This window comes from Geospiza fortis, unplaced genomic scaffold, assembly GCF_000277835.1.
Source record: "Geospiza fortis unplaced genomic scaffold, GeoFor_1.0 scaffold637, whole genome shotgun sequence".
NCBI classification, from domain to species: Eukaryota; Metazoa; Chordata; class Aves; order Passeriformes; family Thraupidae; genus Geospiza; species Geospiza fortis.
The window spans coordinates 833176-850813 of record NW_005054515.1 but is presented as its reverse complement, the minus strand read 5'-3'; the positions used below and the strand labels follow the sequence as shown (position 1 = coordinate 850813).

General features: G+C 38.6%; 2 protein-coding genes across 2 annotated transcripts in view; both read right to left on the bottom strand.

The window, feature by feature from the left end:
• The window catches only part of DNA2 (DNA replication helicase/nuclease 2), a 23549-nt gene extending 21023 nt beyond the window's left edge, over positions 1 to 2526 (bottom strand). Inside the window, exon 1 of the mRNA XM_005428969.3 lies at positions 2495 to 2526. Within this exon, the coding sequence (XP_005429026.2) occupies positions 2495 to 2526 (32 nt within the window). The remainder of the gene's footprint in view (positions 1 to 2494) is intronic.
• On the bottom strand, positions 1398 to 14562 carry SLC25A16 (solute carrier family 25 member 16). The gene is made up of 7 exons (XM_031063609.1): positions 14538 to 14562; positions 12810 to 12873; positions 6858 to 6979; positions 6264 to 6330; positions 5410 to 5572; positions 4461 to 4529; positions 1398 to 2959 (listed from the first exon to the last, which is right to left on the bottom strand). The coding sequence occupies exons 1-7, from the start codon at positions 14559 to 14561 to the stop codon at positions 2803 to 2805; spliced, it is 666 nt and encodes a 221-aa protein (XP_030919469.1). The 5' UTR covers position 14562; the 3' UTR covers positions 1398 to 2802.
• Between the last annotated feature and the right edge of the window lie 3076 nt (positions 14563 to 17638).

The following is a 17638-nucleotide window of genomic DNA, read 5'->3' as shown; positions in this document are numbered from 1 at the left end:
GGGCGGGGCCCGCGCCGTGAGGGAGCGCGAGGGGCGCTGAGGGCCGGGGGCGCAGCCGGCGCTCCGTCAGCCGCGCCCGCCGGTAATTCCCACTTTGTCAAGGGCTGTCCCGCCCCCGGCCCCACCTCTGTCACTGGTGCGGGGGTACAGGGTAATATTAGACGTGCCTTCCGCTCCCAGTTCGCTTATGGGCCGCTCTGAGCCCGAGAGTCCAACGCTACCCCTCAGAAAGATGTGTGGCCGCTGGCTTTCTGAGATGGTGCTGAAGTTTCAGATACACAGATCTCCCTCTGCTGCAGAAAGGACAGCTTTGGCCCATGGTTAGACATCCCAACAGAAGGATCAAGTTCAAATTGATGAATTTTAAAAGGTGAGAACATTCTTAGGTTAGGCCTTTACAGTTTTATTTGGCATAGTCCTGAAATAGATGCAGTAAACTACATTAATGCTGCTTCCCAGTGCAACATTATTCTCTAAGAGAAGCTTAATTATCATTTTACAGTTGCTTGTTGATATGATTAAATACAGTCATAATGTGGTGTGATATTGAAATTACTTGCTAAACCTTTGTGCTGTAGCCTCTTTCATGCTGCCTATACATCTCCCATACACCAGAAAATAAATATTTCAACAGAATAGGTTTATGAAGTACAAAATATGCTTTAAATATATTTTTGAAGTTATCTAAAATCCAACCAGTGTGGGGAAGCTCTAGGGAGAAAGTTGGACACAAGTGTTCTGAAATCAGAGATTATGAAAAATGTTTGCTGATAGATGTTACAATTGCATTCTCCAAGTATAACTGTGTAAATTCAGGAATCAATATTAAAACACTTCCATACATTGTTAATTTTATTTTGAAAAACTAATTCTGAAAATACAGCACAGTTCCATCAAGTAGGTGTGTTTTTCACATTCAATACCAGACTCAAGAATTTAGGAGACACTTTTTATGTTCTCTTCCTCTCAGGCATGAACATGCTGGGTTCTGCTTTGTTCTGCCTTACAACTGCTTAATTTACCATGACACTCCTCAAATACATCCCTGGTAGTAGAATTAAGATGTAAAACTCTTAATTTAATAATCCCTAACAGTATTCACATGAAAAAGAACTGGCTTATTTGCTCACACAGCAAAACAACATAGAGAAAAGAAAGGCACTTCAGTTTTCTAATACAGTGGATTTATCTCTACTGCAAGAACTTGAAAATGTAAAAGTTCACTGTGATATTGGCTAGCTTTCCTTTATGGGGAAAAAAGATCAGATGAGAAAGCATATTTGTTGTCACTTAATTAAGAATGACAATGTTGTGCATATTTACCTATTAGGGCAAACAGATCATTCCAGAAATATGTATTCCTCCTGGCTGGAACACACAGAGATCACACAAGGACATTGGTTCAAAACTTTTAATAAAATATATCCAGATACATTACATTCTCTGTCCATTGCTACACTGTAAATTTCAAAGAAATACGTATTTTTAAGAAACTGGGGGAAAAATTGAGCCACAGAAGTTGGTATTGAATATATAACAAAAAAACCAATTTGTTAAATTTGTCAAAATTAAGCAAATCAGTCTTACCATCCAGCACTTAACATCACCACTTGCCAATTCTGAGAAGACACTAAAATATTTACAATAAATAAATAACTTACATGAAGTAAATGCTTTACAGTTTCCTGAATCAAGTGAGTAAAATCAAGAGTACCAATGCCAATCATGTATAAAATAATTCCTTCCAGAAAAGGAATCACAGGAGGAGGCCAACATGCACTAGTCTATTGCATACCATGACTTCAGGAACAAACAGTACATACACACCTACAGAGGCCAGTACACTCTTCATTTCCTTTTCTGTATGAGGTTGCACATGGTCCCTATGCCTAAATAAGTAATTGCAGCAGCATGCAGTTTCTTTGGCACCGTGGTTTAAGAGAGGCGAAAACCTGTTTACACCAGCTAGTACTGGGATAGTACATACTCATAACACACTCAGCCTTGAACAAACCAAATCAAGAACACGCAGCTCCACAGAAAAGCTTTCTAAGATTAGATCCCCACCACCTGCCACAAGGAGATCTTTTCTAGCACTCATCCCTGTAAGTTTCCCCCACTTTTGTGTAGTACAGCATTTCTTAGAATACAATGTACACCAAAATTTCCAAATTGCAAGCTGTCTAATACTGCTAAATACATCTTGCTGGTTCTAGCTGAAATGGCTGCAGATCCCTTCCTGGGTAGCAATTTCTGTTCTTGCATACAGAAAACTTGGACAGAACAAGAATAAAAGGCTGCTTGAAGTGTGCTCTGCCAAGCTCGGCTTCTACAGACCTGTTGCCAAGGATCTGAATGCCAAAATCATTGCATTGTGTTCAAATCAGTTTATTCCATTTCATTTTTAAAGAACAGATGCCTAATTACTAGCTTCAAAGGCAGCATAATCAGCAGCATGTAGCTCCTGGAATGGTGATAAAGCTAACTAACTAACAGCTTGGAACCCGTGTAAAACATGGGCGTCATCTCCAAAACTCTGCCATTCCTAAAATTCATCTAATGAAGCCTAAAAGATCAAGTGCAAAAAAAGTGTTTAGAGCTAACTAATGTTTACTTGGATGTGTCATCCGGATCTGACTCCAGGAAATTAACCACATTTTGGCAAATAAAGATGTCAGACAACAGCAGGTCCGCAGTAACAGAAAGCTTTTTTTTTTTTGTTAAACTTCAAGTCATTTATTCATCGATATCATTTGAGGATTGATAGTGTAGTTTTATAGAAAAGTCTTTTAAAACAAAGAATCAGTTGAGGTGCAAGAATTGTTTCATAAGTTCATAGGTGGTGAACGCCACGGCCTGGGAAGGGATACAGCGAATGTAATTCAAGGACAGCCCACGGTACAGCCCCCTTCGTACTCCATGCTGCTGGTACACGTATTTCAGTGTCTGCACCATGGTACTGGGAAAAGAAACCATCAGTGGTACACATTTCAGTATCAAAATCATTTTCTTTAAATATTTACTTGGGTTTTAAGAGATCCATGGAGAAAAACCCATGGCATTCCACACAGCAAAGCCACATATGACTAAAAAGCCAACCTGTGCTTCCACAAGAAATTTAAGCCCAAGGGCTGGGAATTGGAAAGAGGATGGTGCAGTCCCAGCTAAACAAGTGTTGGTCTGAAAACACCTGCCCTACAAGACATATTACAGTATTTTCCCCCAGAATGGCTCCACACATTCTCTTGCCTAACTGTCAGGAAAGAGCAGAGAAGCAAAAATTCCTTTTACAGATAATAATCTCAGAATGTAATATTTTGCCTTATTAAAAGCAGAAATTGCACTGTATGTGCAAAGAGAACTTTCTTCACATACTTGTATTGAAACTAAGCAGATATGAAATAGAAAGCACTTAGAGTGCTTGGTATTTCCATGCTATTGGAGACAGTGCTCTTGGAGAGCACCTTCCATATGTTCTAAAGCTTCCAGACTTCCTGCCTGCTTTATCCTCTCATCCTCTAAAGACAGACCTGTGTCTCCTTCAAAGCACAGCTCTCTATACAGTCACAACAAAATTGTTAAATGGGGAAGCCTCAGCTCTGTAAAAGGAGTCCTCGCAAATGCAAAAAGTAAAATCCTGAGAAAAATGAACATATTTTTATTTTAAAATCATCAGGAGTGGAAAATAACCAAGAAAAACAAAAAGGCTGGTAAAGAAAACTGAACAGAACCTTCACAGTTAAGCAACATCGAGGTTGTTTGTGAAAGGTCACTCAGGCTGCTCTTGTAGGATCCAACCTTCCACACAGGAGGTTCCCAGTCAATTGCACTGGATTCAGACATACACAATTCACAAGATTGAAACTAACCAAGAGAAAACTGTCCCAGAATTTAGAATTAGATTGAGACAATTTGAAATTCAGACAGTTTCTCAAGATGAGAGCTGATTTAATAACATTATGATTTTTAAGTTATTATAGTGCTTCCACTTCTACTGGAGGAACCTCAACAATGTGTGGGGTGTAGGAGGTTACTGCAAGGGCAAAAAAGCTCAAAAAAAATTTTATCATGCAAAATCATCTTATGGAACAGATTCAGCACCATTAAAATACACTCTGAAACTACTTCATTTCAGAACAAGCATTCGGTCTCTCAGAGAGCTTGCTGATATTAAAGGTAGCACAAGTTGCATTAAAATACAACAAACCTCTTACTAGTAGAGATACAGGATTACTAAAAAGGGTGCCATTGTTATTTCAGGTATTTTTTAACCCCAGATTGAACATGGTAGCTTTTGTCTGTGGGGAAACTTCTTTATTAAAAGAATGAAGAAATCAACAGCATGGCAGTTCAGGGGGTGGGGGTGCCTGTTTTCTTATGGTAGTTGCTTTCCTTTAAAGTTTAAAATGAAGAGCTGAACTTAGCTCAGACATGAAGAACTCAGTACAGGAAATACTCACAGGCACTTTTCAGAGTCTGGGAGAACCGCTCCTAACTGCATTCGCCTCCGAGTTACATCCAGGGGATACCTACACAGGAGACATGGAAACTGCAGCTCAAGCACGTGAGTGACAACTGCTGGAACTGTGTTTAAACAAGAAAACAAACAAGTCCACGTGCAACCTCCCAGCTCTCCTTTCACTGAGTCAGGAATCCAGCTTAGATTCTCAACACAGCTGAAAGCTCTCCAAAAAGGGAGACTCCCCTTACACACCAAAACCAGCAAACCAGAGCTCTTAATACATTCCATTTGGCACTAGTAAGGAAGATACATGAAGATCAGATGAGAGTATAAAAGAGTCTGTAAAATGCTGAAGGGAGAAGACACCTGCATTGAAAATAAAATTAACAGTTTAAAGACTAATAGGCAGTGATATTTACAATGCAGTGATTTAGTGAAAAATCCATGCTGTGTAGATCCATTAAATTAACTTATTTTATGGACAAAATAAAATAGAACAAGGACAGGGTGAGAAAGGAAAAAGCAAGCAAAGTAATAAAAATGCCAAATACAATATTAAAGACTTGTCTGGTTTTGGGGTTTTTTTAATCCTATGGTTTCACAGGCTACATAGGTTTGAAGGTAAATTGGAAACAAAGTTCTGCAAATTATGTACAGGGTCAAATTTTTTTAGCTTTCAAAACAAGCTAAGAAACAAGATTGTTACTAAAAAAGATTCCAGTGGTTTTAGGAGATTTGCCTGGATTTGTTTAATTGACTCAATGGATAACTCTTAAAAGACCCCGAAGATTAAATAGGTATTTAGTAAGTGAAACAATAGGAAATACCTGCATTTCAGTATTTGATTAATTTAAAAACCTTACTAATAATTGATACAATTATGTCAGAGCAAAGTTTCTTTAGAATGAACAGCTGCAGAGATGAAACCAGCCCCATTCCCAACTTACGATACGGTCTGAGCTATGGCTCCAGCTATGCCACCACACAGCAGGTTTACATGAGTTTTCAAAACTAACACATCGGGGTTATCTAATGAAGGCCGTCCAAGCAAGTTAGGTGCTTGAGCAAGTCCAATGCTCTTTAAGGTACCAAAGGTAAAAAATGAAAAACCTAAAAGGAAATTTAATTTTATGTATTTTCATAAAAAAGCAAACTATTTGTTGATATATCATCATAAACAGAAAGCTGCATTTACAAAATGAAACTATTTTCCAGTTCTTTTGGAAGTTTTTTTCTTAAGCAGAAAAACAATATTTTGAACTTCTGTCCAAATGGATTTGTGTTTATATATAATGCTACAATACTTGAAATAAGCTAGACTGTGAGTTTTAAGTTACTGGATTGCTGTCAAGAATCTTTCCGTGCTGCTAAGAATTGCTCCTGAGATCTTCCTAAGCGAGGGACGTGTCTCAGCCTTGACAAACGAGGGTATTCGAGCCGGGCTGCTGTGCTCCTCTGTTCCACAGGCGGGAGTGTTTACGGAAAAGCCACCAGGAGATGGAGCCAAGGAGGCTCTGAGGCCGCATTTACAGAGCCCCCAAGGATCTGCCCGCTGGAGAGAAACGGCCTCCTTGTTTCCTTGGGGGAAACTGGGAACTACAACACAACCACTGGTTTACCTTTCTCACTCTCAACTCCAAATTGCAGAAAAGCTAGGCTTTGACTATTGAAGACACTTTTTAAGGAGCATCATTGAAGGTGATTTGGACAGAAGCTAATTAACTAGGTGTGCAAATATATTAAACAAATGTAGTAGTGCACAGAACTGCTGAAGGACTGGCACATTCTGGTTTTAACTTACCCGCATATGGTGCCATTCCCACCACAGTTGGCATGAGCCCTCTGTAGAATCCACTCAAACCACCTTCCTTTGAAAGAAAAACACAGCAGCATTTGTAGCAAGAAATACAAATGTCTTGAGTCCTCCCACTGCTCATCCACACTCCCATGACAGCAATCTGACTAGCACCAGCCACCACCAAGGAGCTCGTGTCACGTTCTGCTTACTGTGCCTGAAAAACTGAAGGGACAACTGCCTGGCTCCAGAGGAGATAAATAAGTGAAAACCAAGGCGAAAAATCTACACCCAACATTACAACTGGAAACATTTATGCATTATACATAGCCCTCCTCCCCAGATCTTTTTGGTAACGTCACTACTTTTCTTGGAAAGCAGCTTCTCTGCTGTTTCTGACCTCCCACGTACACGAGCCTTAGCTACAGCTCAGCAGCCTAAGGCAAAAGCAGCATCCAAATAACTTTTTACATTAAAAAATTCAAAGTGCACGCAATGAAGTCATGTTACTTTGCACTAAGCCATTATGTTCAATGCAGTGCAACATTATTTAAGAGCATACTTTGCTTTTTCAGAACTGAAGATTAAAAGAAAAAATACCTTTGTGTAAATCATCTTGAATGCATGGATAATTCCCATGTACTTGTGTTCCCCTTTTACTTGGAACGCCAGGCGAACTCTAACCATATCAAGAGGGTAAGTACAAATCACTGCTGTAATACCTTTATTAAAAACAAAAACAAAACAAGCAAACAAAACTCACCTAACACCTTATCTGAATTCTAGGATTATTTTGAAAAGTAGAATTTCCTTTTCTGGCAGTGAATACAATAGCATATACAAACTATTTTGTTACAGAAACACTTAAAGTCACAATCAGTAAACAGGAACACTAACTCCAGCAACACAAAGGATTTGTTTGTACTTGGTGTTCACTGAAGCAGCACACCTAGGCCTAGATTTCCCAAGATTTATGGGCCTGACTGTATTCACCTGAGCTTTGAAATCCATAGCTCCTAAGGCTCAGGCTAGTTAAGCACATCAGCTTTACTGGATTGCAACCATGAAACCTAATCCTACCATACTAAAAAAAATTCAACCACCGAATTTACATGTTTTATTCCAAACAGGTTCTGTCAGAATTTGGTGTCATTACTGAGTATAGATACATGTTTCTATCTACTGTATCTGAAAATATGAAGCATATTCTAATGACACACTAAAAAAAAATATTCTAATTACATCTAAAACAGAGCCAGGCTTGTACTGATGAGAAGAACTTAACTGTGTTGCATTACTGCATTTTAATAGCTCATGTTACATCAGCACTTCTGTTTTAAAACTGAGCAGAAAAGCTTTCTGGACTTAAGATGCAAAATAAAAGGAAAAAAAACCTCAAATCTTAGAACTAATTCAGTTAGGAGCTGCTTCAAAACAGCTTAAATGCTGACCAACTTGCAGTTTTGGAAGCACAACTCCAGCACAGAAAACAACAACTCTGACACTTGCCTGAGTAACAAATTCTTTCCAGCTGCTAGGTATTGAGGTAAACCCCTCCATGGCTGACAGAATCTTTGGAAGGAATAGTTCAAACTGTTGACTAACAACAGTGGTCATTTTCTGATGGTACACCACAGTCACAAAAAAAACCAAACCCCACCAAAGAACCAAAAGTCAAAATAAAATCTGGAGAGAGGCAGAAAAGAAAGTAAAATCCCTTGTAATTGGCACTGTTTTCTAGAAACTGCTCTGATTTAGCCAAATGTCGCTTTTAAAATTGGTCCTACAGAAGATAAGTACACTTTTGGTGGAAAAAAATTGTCACTTACTTTTGTCAGGAAAATGTCACTTCCTTTTAAGTTTTAATAGTCGCTTAATGACACCTCTTTTTGTAGGTGTATCATCTCCCCTCCTTTCCACAAGGCCAAAACAAATCCATAACAGGGAGAACAAGAAAAGCAAACAAACCAACAACAAAATCCAAATGCAACACAACCCCTGCAGACAAGCTCTGCATAACTTTTATGCCTGGAGTTAAAAAAAAAACAAAAAAACACTGTTCTGATAAGCTGAATGATCTGAAAGTTATCAGGATTAGATGGTGAGATACAAAAACACTAAATGAGCTATCCGAAAATCTGACACTGGTCAACTCTCAATTGGGAACCAAGTTTGTGGGATTCCGGATTATCCCATCAGTAATTCATTTTAGAAGACAAAACCACCTCTTTTGGAGATTTTGGAAACGTCCTCTGAACAAAAAGCAGACGTCTGCAGTTTATTTCTGAGGTTGTCTCACCCACAGGATTCAAAAGTTGGAAGCTGCAAAACACTAAAGCAACTTCAAGACTGTTTCCACTGACTTACATGAAATGCAAGCCCTTAGTCTAGAGCCTTTCCCTAATGGATTCCCTGAGATGTCCAGAAATAGCATCAAATAGATCAATTCAAGCAGTTTAAAAAAAACATTAAGGGAGGGGTAACACACTTTTACAGAGCTTAAGAGTGCACGGGGAAGCCATCCCACTTCAGAAAACAGACTTTACTCCCTCTTCTCTTTCCAGTCATGCAATGAAATCTATCCAGGCACTCCCTCTGGACAAAGGCTAGCAACAGACCAAGCAAGAGCTTGGGGAATGCACTCTTTAGTGAGCACACTCTGAAATTAGAACAATTTAAAAAAAAAAACAACACAAGATGAAACTGAAAGCAACTGTATGTAGAGTAAGGATTTAAATAGAAACTTTTTAATTTTTTTTCTTAAAGTCCTCTAGCTATGAATTTTTGAAAAACAAATGAAAGAAGTAAAAAGGGGATTTGGGACATCAGCCACAATATATGCTGTCTTGTAGCAACTAGGAGAGGCATGTTACTGCTTTACTGTTCATCCTAGGAAAATGTACACACAAGGGATCAAGATTTCTTTTGGGGCTCAAGAGAGACACTGTCCTTTCCAAGAGGAATGGAGCCAGCTGTGGGACACAAAGTCATTGTGGTGAAGTCTACAAAATTACTCATGTCACCTCTGCTCCTTCAATAGTACCTTATGAGAAGTCAGACCTCAGCACCCTAAGGCTCAGTCCCAGGCTTGAAAAGCAAATTCTATCCCCACTAATGATAGCTAAGCCAAAAATCTCTGCTGGGGTAGGTGAAACAGGACAGATTGAAAAGTGCATCAGCAGTTCTGAGATACATACAGCACTTGGCACTGATCTGAAATAACCTTAACAGGGGAACGCAGCTCCTCCCTTCAAAGAGCCACTTCATCAAAAGCAGCAGACTTTCTCACTGCCAGTGCTGACTCAGAAGCCAGGGAAAGGTCCTTCTTCACTTCCCATGTTGTCCTCAAGCACCTTTGACCACTCTTGGGGACAAGATACTGGGTCACACAGACTAAAGACAGTGACACTGAAGCACATTAGCCTGTCCTTGATTCCCTTCCCAGGCTTTGGCAGCTAACAATGAGATTAGCTCCACAGGGATTCATCTGCCTCCCAGTTTCCATACTACCCCTCTGTTCTTAGTAACTTTCTTTGGAAATAAAAATAAAATCCTATCTGGAGCAAGAAAAATCCACAAGTGAAATACATTTACATTGCAAACACAGCTGGTATGCAAGTTTTTATTATCTCTGTATCATGCTCTTTGTACTGTATCAGGAGCTCCAGAGATCAAAGTAAGCACTGCCAGGAGATTCAGAGGAATAAAGTTCAAAAAGTGATAAGCACAAGACACAGCCTTGAACTGCAGATTTGCTCCTTAGCTAATGTAAAGATTAAATTACCCAAGTAGCATCTTCTGAACAAAACAAAGCTTCAGAAATGACATACACAGAAATTGCTGATGATAAAAAAAAAATTCATCAGGTTAAAGAACGCCTAATTTATCAGTTCTAGTATTTCTTTATGTCCAATAAATAACAATTCTGTTTCCTTCCATAGCACATCTGAAGAACTAGACCAGATTTTTTTAAATGCTGACTGAAGTGGGCAACTGTTAGTTACATACTATTTAAAATGGAGACAGCCAACATCCTCCTAGATAGTGCTAAGTCAGTACTATTTTCAATCACTCTTAGTAAAAGTAAAAAGCTAAAAACAAAAACATACTTTCTGTATTAGTTTAATGGGACTTGAGTTTATTCTAGATAACATCTAGTCTTTTCTGGCTTTGTTATTTTGAAGTTAATCAAGCACAAAAGAGGAAATACACATTTCTATGTTTTGATTTAGATTTTTTATTAGAAAACTTTAAAAAATTAATTTGTAAAATAATCCTGTGATGTTTTATTTAATGTTACTTGTTCATTTTTGTTGTTATTTGAGAATTTTCTTCCCTAAACCAAATCAACCTCTATGATTTCTCTTCTGCCCAGCTCTGTCTTTCCTTACAAGAAGCTATACCTACTTATCTGTTAATGAAGTGTTACAGCCGAAATTTGAATCACACAAGACTCAGGAAATTCAGAGTTAGAGTTTCCACAGTAACTTTAACTGGGTCTCCTTAAATATATGCATTACAATAGGCTTTTATTTCCTCTCCCTCCACTACCCCCATCCTCACTGCCCTGTTTTTCCCCTTGGATACGCTTTTGATCCTGTTTATCACTTACAGAAGACACTAAAACGTTTCCCACCACTCGGAGCTGATTCAGCTCTGTTGACCACTAGTCTGCTTGGAAACACTGACATAAACAAGATTTAAGTTCGGTGGGTACAGAGAAGTGAAAGCAGACAGCTGCCTGGCTGGATGCTGTAGAAGGGACAAAAAGCTCAAAGAAAGACAGGTTATGTAGTCTCAATCCTGCACCCCATGAAACTGTGAATGCCCCTGTGCACTAACACTGGGGTTTGTGCAGCACATCATCTCCTTTAGAGTGTGGAAGAAACAGAAAAATATCCTTTCTTGCAGCCAGCACAGGAGGGAAAGCAAGAAACATTACCAATTGCTTTCAAGTCTTCTCTTTTTTGTTTGCAAATCTAGAAAACTTCTGTACCAGATTTCAAACTCTCTGTTCCTCTTAGTGCCTCCTTCCTCCTCTCTATCTCCTTGATATACTTAAGATAAACCCTCTGCCTCTTATTATCTAAAGAATGTCCCAAGAAGCAGTTAATGCCACCTAGTAAACAAATACATGTGACACTATATAAATACTTGACTGCTGTGTTCATCTCACCCCCAAAGTCAAGCTCAGTTCCTCACTTTCTGGACTCTAAAAATGAAACTATTGAGTATATGGTACTTAAACACACCACATACAGCAGATTGTGCTTGCCAGATAGCACTGTACATGAATTTATTTCTCTTATTCTAATCACACAAACCAGATTTAACCAGTAAGGTGCTTACAACAATGCCAGATGCTATTAATTTATTTATGGGAAGAATCCCACCCCATCCAACACTGACAGATTAAGCTAATTATTCAGTGTTTTCACAGTAACTCCCAGTCTCTGACAAAGCTCCTGGAAAAGCTAATAATAATAATCATCATCATCTTTGGGGAGGGGGAAATAGATTTTAAAATGCTCCTTAGAACAGTTAAAGCCAGGGGAAAGGAAAGAAAGGAAAGAAAAAATAACATCTATGGATCTAGGGGTTTTTTTGACTTTTCAGATAGAAAGCCAGCCATGTTCTGGAACATACCTTAGCAAACAGTCTTTGTTAGTTTTTAGGACTCTTCTCACTGTTTAATTTCATTCTCTTTCCTCTGACGCCACACAAAGCCTGAATATTTTAATGAGATCTTCCTAGTTTAACTGAAGGTAGTATTAAAAAATCCCAGTAATTTTTTTTTCCAAAAGAAGCTAAATATCAATACCTGTAACTATTTGAGGACTGTCACTAGACAGTACTAAGCCTATTTTACCAAGGAAAAGCACATGAAGAATCACTTCAATTAAAGCTCAGCCCACTATTACTCACCTTCCCCTGTTTTTTTCTTAGTTACTTTTGACTCAATGACTAGTAAGAGGAAAAAATAAATAATCCTACTATACATTGGCAGTTTACTGATAGGTTTTTCTGCTGCTATTACACTAAATAATAAATGAGAGATTTTAACATTCACAAATATGATCTAAAGAGCATCATGACAATCCTGCACTGGACATGGAAAAGTACAGACATTTCTGGCAAATCCAAAGAAACTTCTCATTTGAGAAGCCACAGTTCTCTCTATTTCTGTGGGCTTATATTCAACCTAGCAGCAGTGGCAGAGGGGCTGGTGAGCTCATTCTACCAGAACCTGCAGCTTTATACTTCATATTGATCACACAGGTTTTTACACTTTTCAAATGCCATAATAAAAGACTATAAAAAAACTGTGCTTCACAACATAGCACAGAATTCACAGCTTGCACAAATATTTTTTAAAGAATACTCTTAGACAAACATTTCAATTAGGCACCCACATTAAATTAACCATTTACTAGTATGTTTGCTTAATACAAATTTGCAGGAGTTTGACCCAAGCCCACATCAAATCATCCTCTGAAGGAATATTAACTTCTGAGCAAAAGGCATGTCTGCAATCCAGGTACAAACCCATACCTGCCATGGATCCAGCCATTAATCGATGCACATGCCCAGAAATCCCAAGCTGTTTCTTTATTACCTAAACAACATGGAACATTAGATATCAGAAATCAGATACCAGAAAAGACAGGAAAACACAGCACAAAGCTTATTAGCACATTAGTGCAAACTCTGCAGCAGCTCCCAAGAAGTTTACAATGCTATAAATTCAATCCAGAACATTTAATTACTGTTAGAATTTTTTAACACTGTTTCCAGTGTTAAACACTGTTTCCACTGCTGCTGTTTCCAATTTCTTATTAAAAACATCAAAGTACTAAAAGTCTACTAACAAAGCAAAATAGTAAGTTGAAAGTATTTGTACTGTTCACTTCAAAAACTACATTAATTGTTTATTTAGTTATCATTAATGTGTGTTAAACAAGGCAAACTTAGTATATAGAGAGCAAAGGACACTGAACAAAATTGAAAAGTAAGAAGAGTCAATTTTTCTTACATGCACATCATGTGAAATAGTCCCATAAAGATTTTAACTGGATTAAAATAAAAAAAAAAAAGAAAAAGGAAAGAAAAAAAAGGAGAAATAAAAAGGAAGAGAAAAAGGACAACATTTCAGAGTAAGTTAATTACAGCCTGGAAGGGAGTTAGAAATTACCTTCCAGTCTTTTTATCAAATAACTGAGACTTTCTGCTATAATGATCATTTAGTATCTTCCTCCTTTAAGAATTATTTTTATTTTACATATCCATGTAAAATATTGTGAAGGTTTCTGGTCAATTAATTGATAAAAGAAAGTGCTATGATGCTAACTGGGTTCTTGAAATTGCAAATTCATAAATCATTTCAATTATAAATCATGGCATGCAGTCTTTTATTCCACACAACATAAAATATGTACAGATCAACAACATTCATGATTACAGCACAAAGAAAAGAACCTACAAAACCCATTACAGCAACTTCTTTGTATCAGTCTTCTGAAATTTACTCTTAGGGAAGGGAATCACAATTTCAATCCCATTGTCCTCAGTAAATATGGTACCATTTACTTGGCTGGGTACTAAATCTGACCTTTCAAACATGAAATTTCTCCTTGCTAATAGCAAAATGGTATTTTTTTTACTACAAACAGCAATGTTTAAAATACGTTCATGCTAACAACTGACCTCCATGAGATATTGCAAAGATTTATTATGAAAGGGTAAATGCAAGAAAACAGAAAAAAATCAACAAATCTAGCAAAACCCTGAAATGAGCATTTTTATCTTCAAGGTCATTTTTATCTACAGCCTGAAATAACAATTTGTCAGGTCAAATGCAACAGTCATATCCAGCAGACTTTCAAATTTAAGTCCTTAAGTACTAGGAATCCCAACATAAATACAATAAAGTTGTTTCATTCTACATTTTTTCCTACATTATTCACAAAGTGCTACCTCATAACAATACAAATAGCAGTAACTGTAAATTACCTTTTGTTTTCATTAAAGAAAAGCTATTATTCTCAACAATACAAACATCTAGAAATCAGTGTGAACTTTTTTTTCCTTAAGCAACACTGCAAAAGCTTCCCTGTTGTCCTGGTATTTTTAATGAGTAAATTCTGATAAAATTAAGCCACCTTAGAAAAGATGTGCAGCTATTTTATAAGACACAGAAGTTTCAGTGTTAGTTTCACTCACTCAACCAGTCTGTATTCATTGCAGGTAGGGAAAAAAAAAAAGGAAAATAAATTCAGCTACCTTTTTATATTGGTCAAATGCCATACAGCATTGCCCCATTTCCTTTATACAGCCCAAGGTAACCTTCCTTTTTGGGGACAGCACACAACGTAGAAAATACTCCTGCAGCAATACAAAAAAAGGTATTTAACACTCTGGGGAAGGAAAACAAAAATCAAGGAAATGCTACTGTAAAGAAAGTAAGCATATAAAGCTAAGGCTGCATGGTGTTGCTCATGTAAAGTGGAAAATGCACTTTCACTGCCCAAACACTGCCAGAGGGGAGAGCCTTAAGGTGAAGTTTGATCAGTTTTGTCATCTCCCAGACTCAGTGAACCTCTGCACTCAGGCCCCAGGACTTGCCTGGACCGTGAGCAAGGCTCCTGCAGATGCCACTGCCCACCACAGCAGCCTAAGGCCAGCAACACAGGGGAGAACTGGCTGTCTTATAGCTCAGTCAACTCTGAATAAATAAACAAACAATGCTTCAAAAGCTAAAACCATGGCAAAATGATATTGCTACATGCTAAATTACAAATTAAATCCCATCACTGAAGAAATCAAACTTGTTGAAGACTGTCATTACATACAACTTAAACATCTCACACTCTATCTCAGAGCTGCTGCAACAAGAAGCAATCCTACGTCCTTTTAATCAGTTAGAAATAATGCAACATCATACAAAGCTTGGGCAAAACCTACAGTTTTACTGTAAACATTAGCTATGCACAGTTGCTATCAAATTCACTTTTTAGTTTGATTCTATAAAAGAATTAACTGTGATAAACAGTTTTAATTCCTATGCAACTACTAAATAAAAACTGAAAATGAAAATGATTCTTGCTTTCAGGCAGGAAGAAAAGAATGCCTGAAAAAACTTTCATTTGAAGTTTACACAAAACAAGTATCTATTAGTTTCTGGGATTCTAAGAACATTAATAGATTAGTGTACCTTTTTACTATATCATTGTATATTAAGATATTATTACATATTTAGTAGCAAATTTACTTTCAAGATGTCATGCTTATTACCTGCCTCTGAACTTACTTATGCCAGGAGCAGAATTTCTCTCTATACTTCAATGATGAGTTACGGTTTCTATTTCCTAGAACACAGTGAGACCCACAAGCTCCACAATGCAAAGGTATAAAAACACACAGGGAGGACTTGGATGAACTCAACCATGGTGCCTCTGCACTTACAGGTACCTCATCCACATAATTCTCCTTTCTTGCCTACATGTAACATGGACACACATTCAAGTCAGACACAGTCCAAATAATCAGCATCATACCTGACTCCCAAAATAGGGAAGAACATTAAGATTTTACTTGCCGACTATGGCACAATACAAAGCAAATTGAAGATTTAAAATCCTAGTCAAACCAATTATTTCACCTTTTAATTCATTGACTTGAGTGTATACTTGTGTCTGTTACTAAAACAGATTGCTTGTGTTTCCCTTTATGCCACAGTGAATATATACATCCACTGAATTTTATGATTTAGCGATAATTTATTTTTCCAGCTTTTAAAAAACATGATCTTTAGTGGCTAAGTTAATAACAAATTCAGTTACATGCAAAATTAGCCAACTCAAAATATTTTTCCCCTCGGAAAATTACAACACTTAAATTTTGGAGCAAAAGTTATGCCATATTTCAGTAACATCTGACATAAATGGCTCAAATACTCTGCACAAGAGGGCACTGTTACAGCCCGCAGAGAACAGTTGTGCACACGTGAGTTTGCTCTCACCATGATGCAACACAGATGCTGAAGACAGATCACCTGCACCTTCCAGCAGGCACGAACCCTCTGCTCCCTCCAATTCCCAGCAGCCAGGCCTCTGTCTGAGCTGCAGGGATCCCCACGGCCCTGGGAACCCCTGCAGTACAGTTCCCACCGAAATAGTCCAAGCTTTGAAGCTGTGATTGCCAATCTCCTGCTGGCTTCTATGAACAGAAGATCAAGCCTAGATCTTACATGCCTTATTGAGGATTATTCTGACATCTCAATCTCTAACACATCGATTGATACCACAACTTACACATGGCTTTGTTTCTCTTCTCAAACAGTAACAAAACATGGCACACAGCCTGACCAGACAGATACAACCTCCTGTCTCATGAGCACCTTTTTTATCAGCCTCATCACTGAGGAAATTCACACACCCAAACCACACACACTGCATTTAAAACCAAAAATTAGCAGCCATCTTACCTAGATGTTTGTAATGGTGGTTATGAGCTTGCAGCAAAATCTTTACTCGATCCAGTGGTGCAGTAGTTGTTTTGGCACAACATCCTGCAACACCTTTCCAAGAGAGAAACAGAAGAGTGACAGGATGAAGAAAAGTTCTCTAGATCAGCAGTTAAATATGGGATTTTTCTAATGTAGCTAACTCAGTCAGAAACTGGGAAAAGCCCCGATGACAAGTAAACAGCTTCAATTAGATGCTACAAAGCCCCTAAAGCCTTAGTGAAACATTTAAGCTACTTTTCCTGTTTACAACAACCCAGGTCACTGTCCGTCTCAGCTGCTAAGGTCATTGCAGAAGGAACTTTTCTGAAAGTTACTCAAGAGTTTTCCATCCTATTTCCTCCTTCCCTTTGCGGGAAACAGCCCTTGCCGGTGTTCCCAAGGAGGTGGGCTACGTGTCTGCCGTGCACCCTGTGCTGCTTCAGAGAATGAGATCCAACAGAGAGTGCGGCATGACGGAGAAACTGTAAATAAACACAACCTTCCCCTACCCCCAGCAAATCAGTCACCTGAGACAACACCTTACAGAACAAACAGGCTTTTTCTCTATAAGGTCATTACTGTGGCATTGTGTTTGCCAGGCTGTCTCGCCCCTTCACACCACCTTCATCTTCTGAACAGCAGCCTCAGCAGTCTGAGGACAGGGATAATCCGCCCTCCTCGAGCAGCCTAATGAGGGTTCGGGCTCCGGGAACATTTCACTGGCGGCTGGCCGGGGCTCCTGGCTGGTTCTGACACACGCGCGAGTCCCTGGCGTGCACCGCGTCAGTCCATAGGGGAAAAAGGCAAAGCGAGCTCCCTGCTGTCCCAGGGGACGAGACCCGGCGGCAGCTCCAGCGGGGACAGCGGCACCTTGTCC

Coding starts and splice junctions, on each gene's coding strand:
- SLC25A16 (XM_031063609.1), bottom strand. CDS start 14,561: ATGGCATTTGACCAATATAAAAAG. Junction 6,331..6,857: donor TCAAGATGATTTACACAAAG/GTATTTTTTCTT, acceptor TTTCTTTCAAAG/GAAGGTGGTTTGAGTGGATT. Junction 5,573..6,263: donor GGGAATGGCACCATATGCGG/GTAAGTTAAAAC, acceptor ATTTCCTTTTAG/GTTTTTCATTTTTTACCTTT.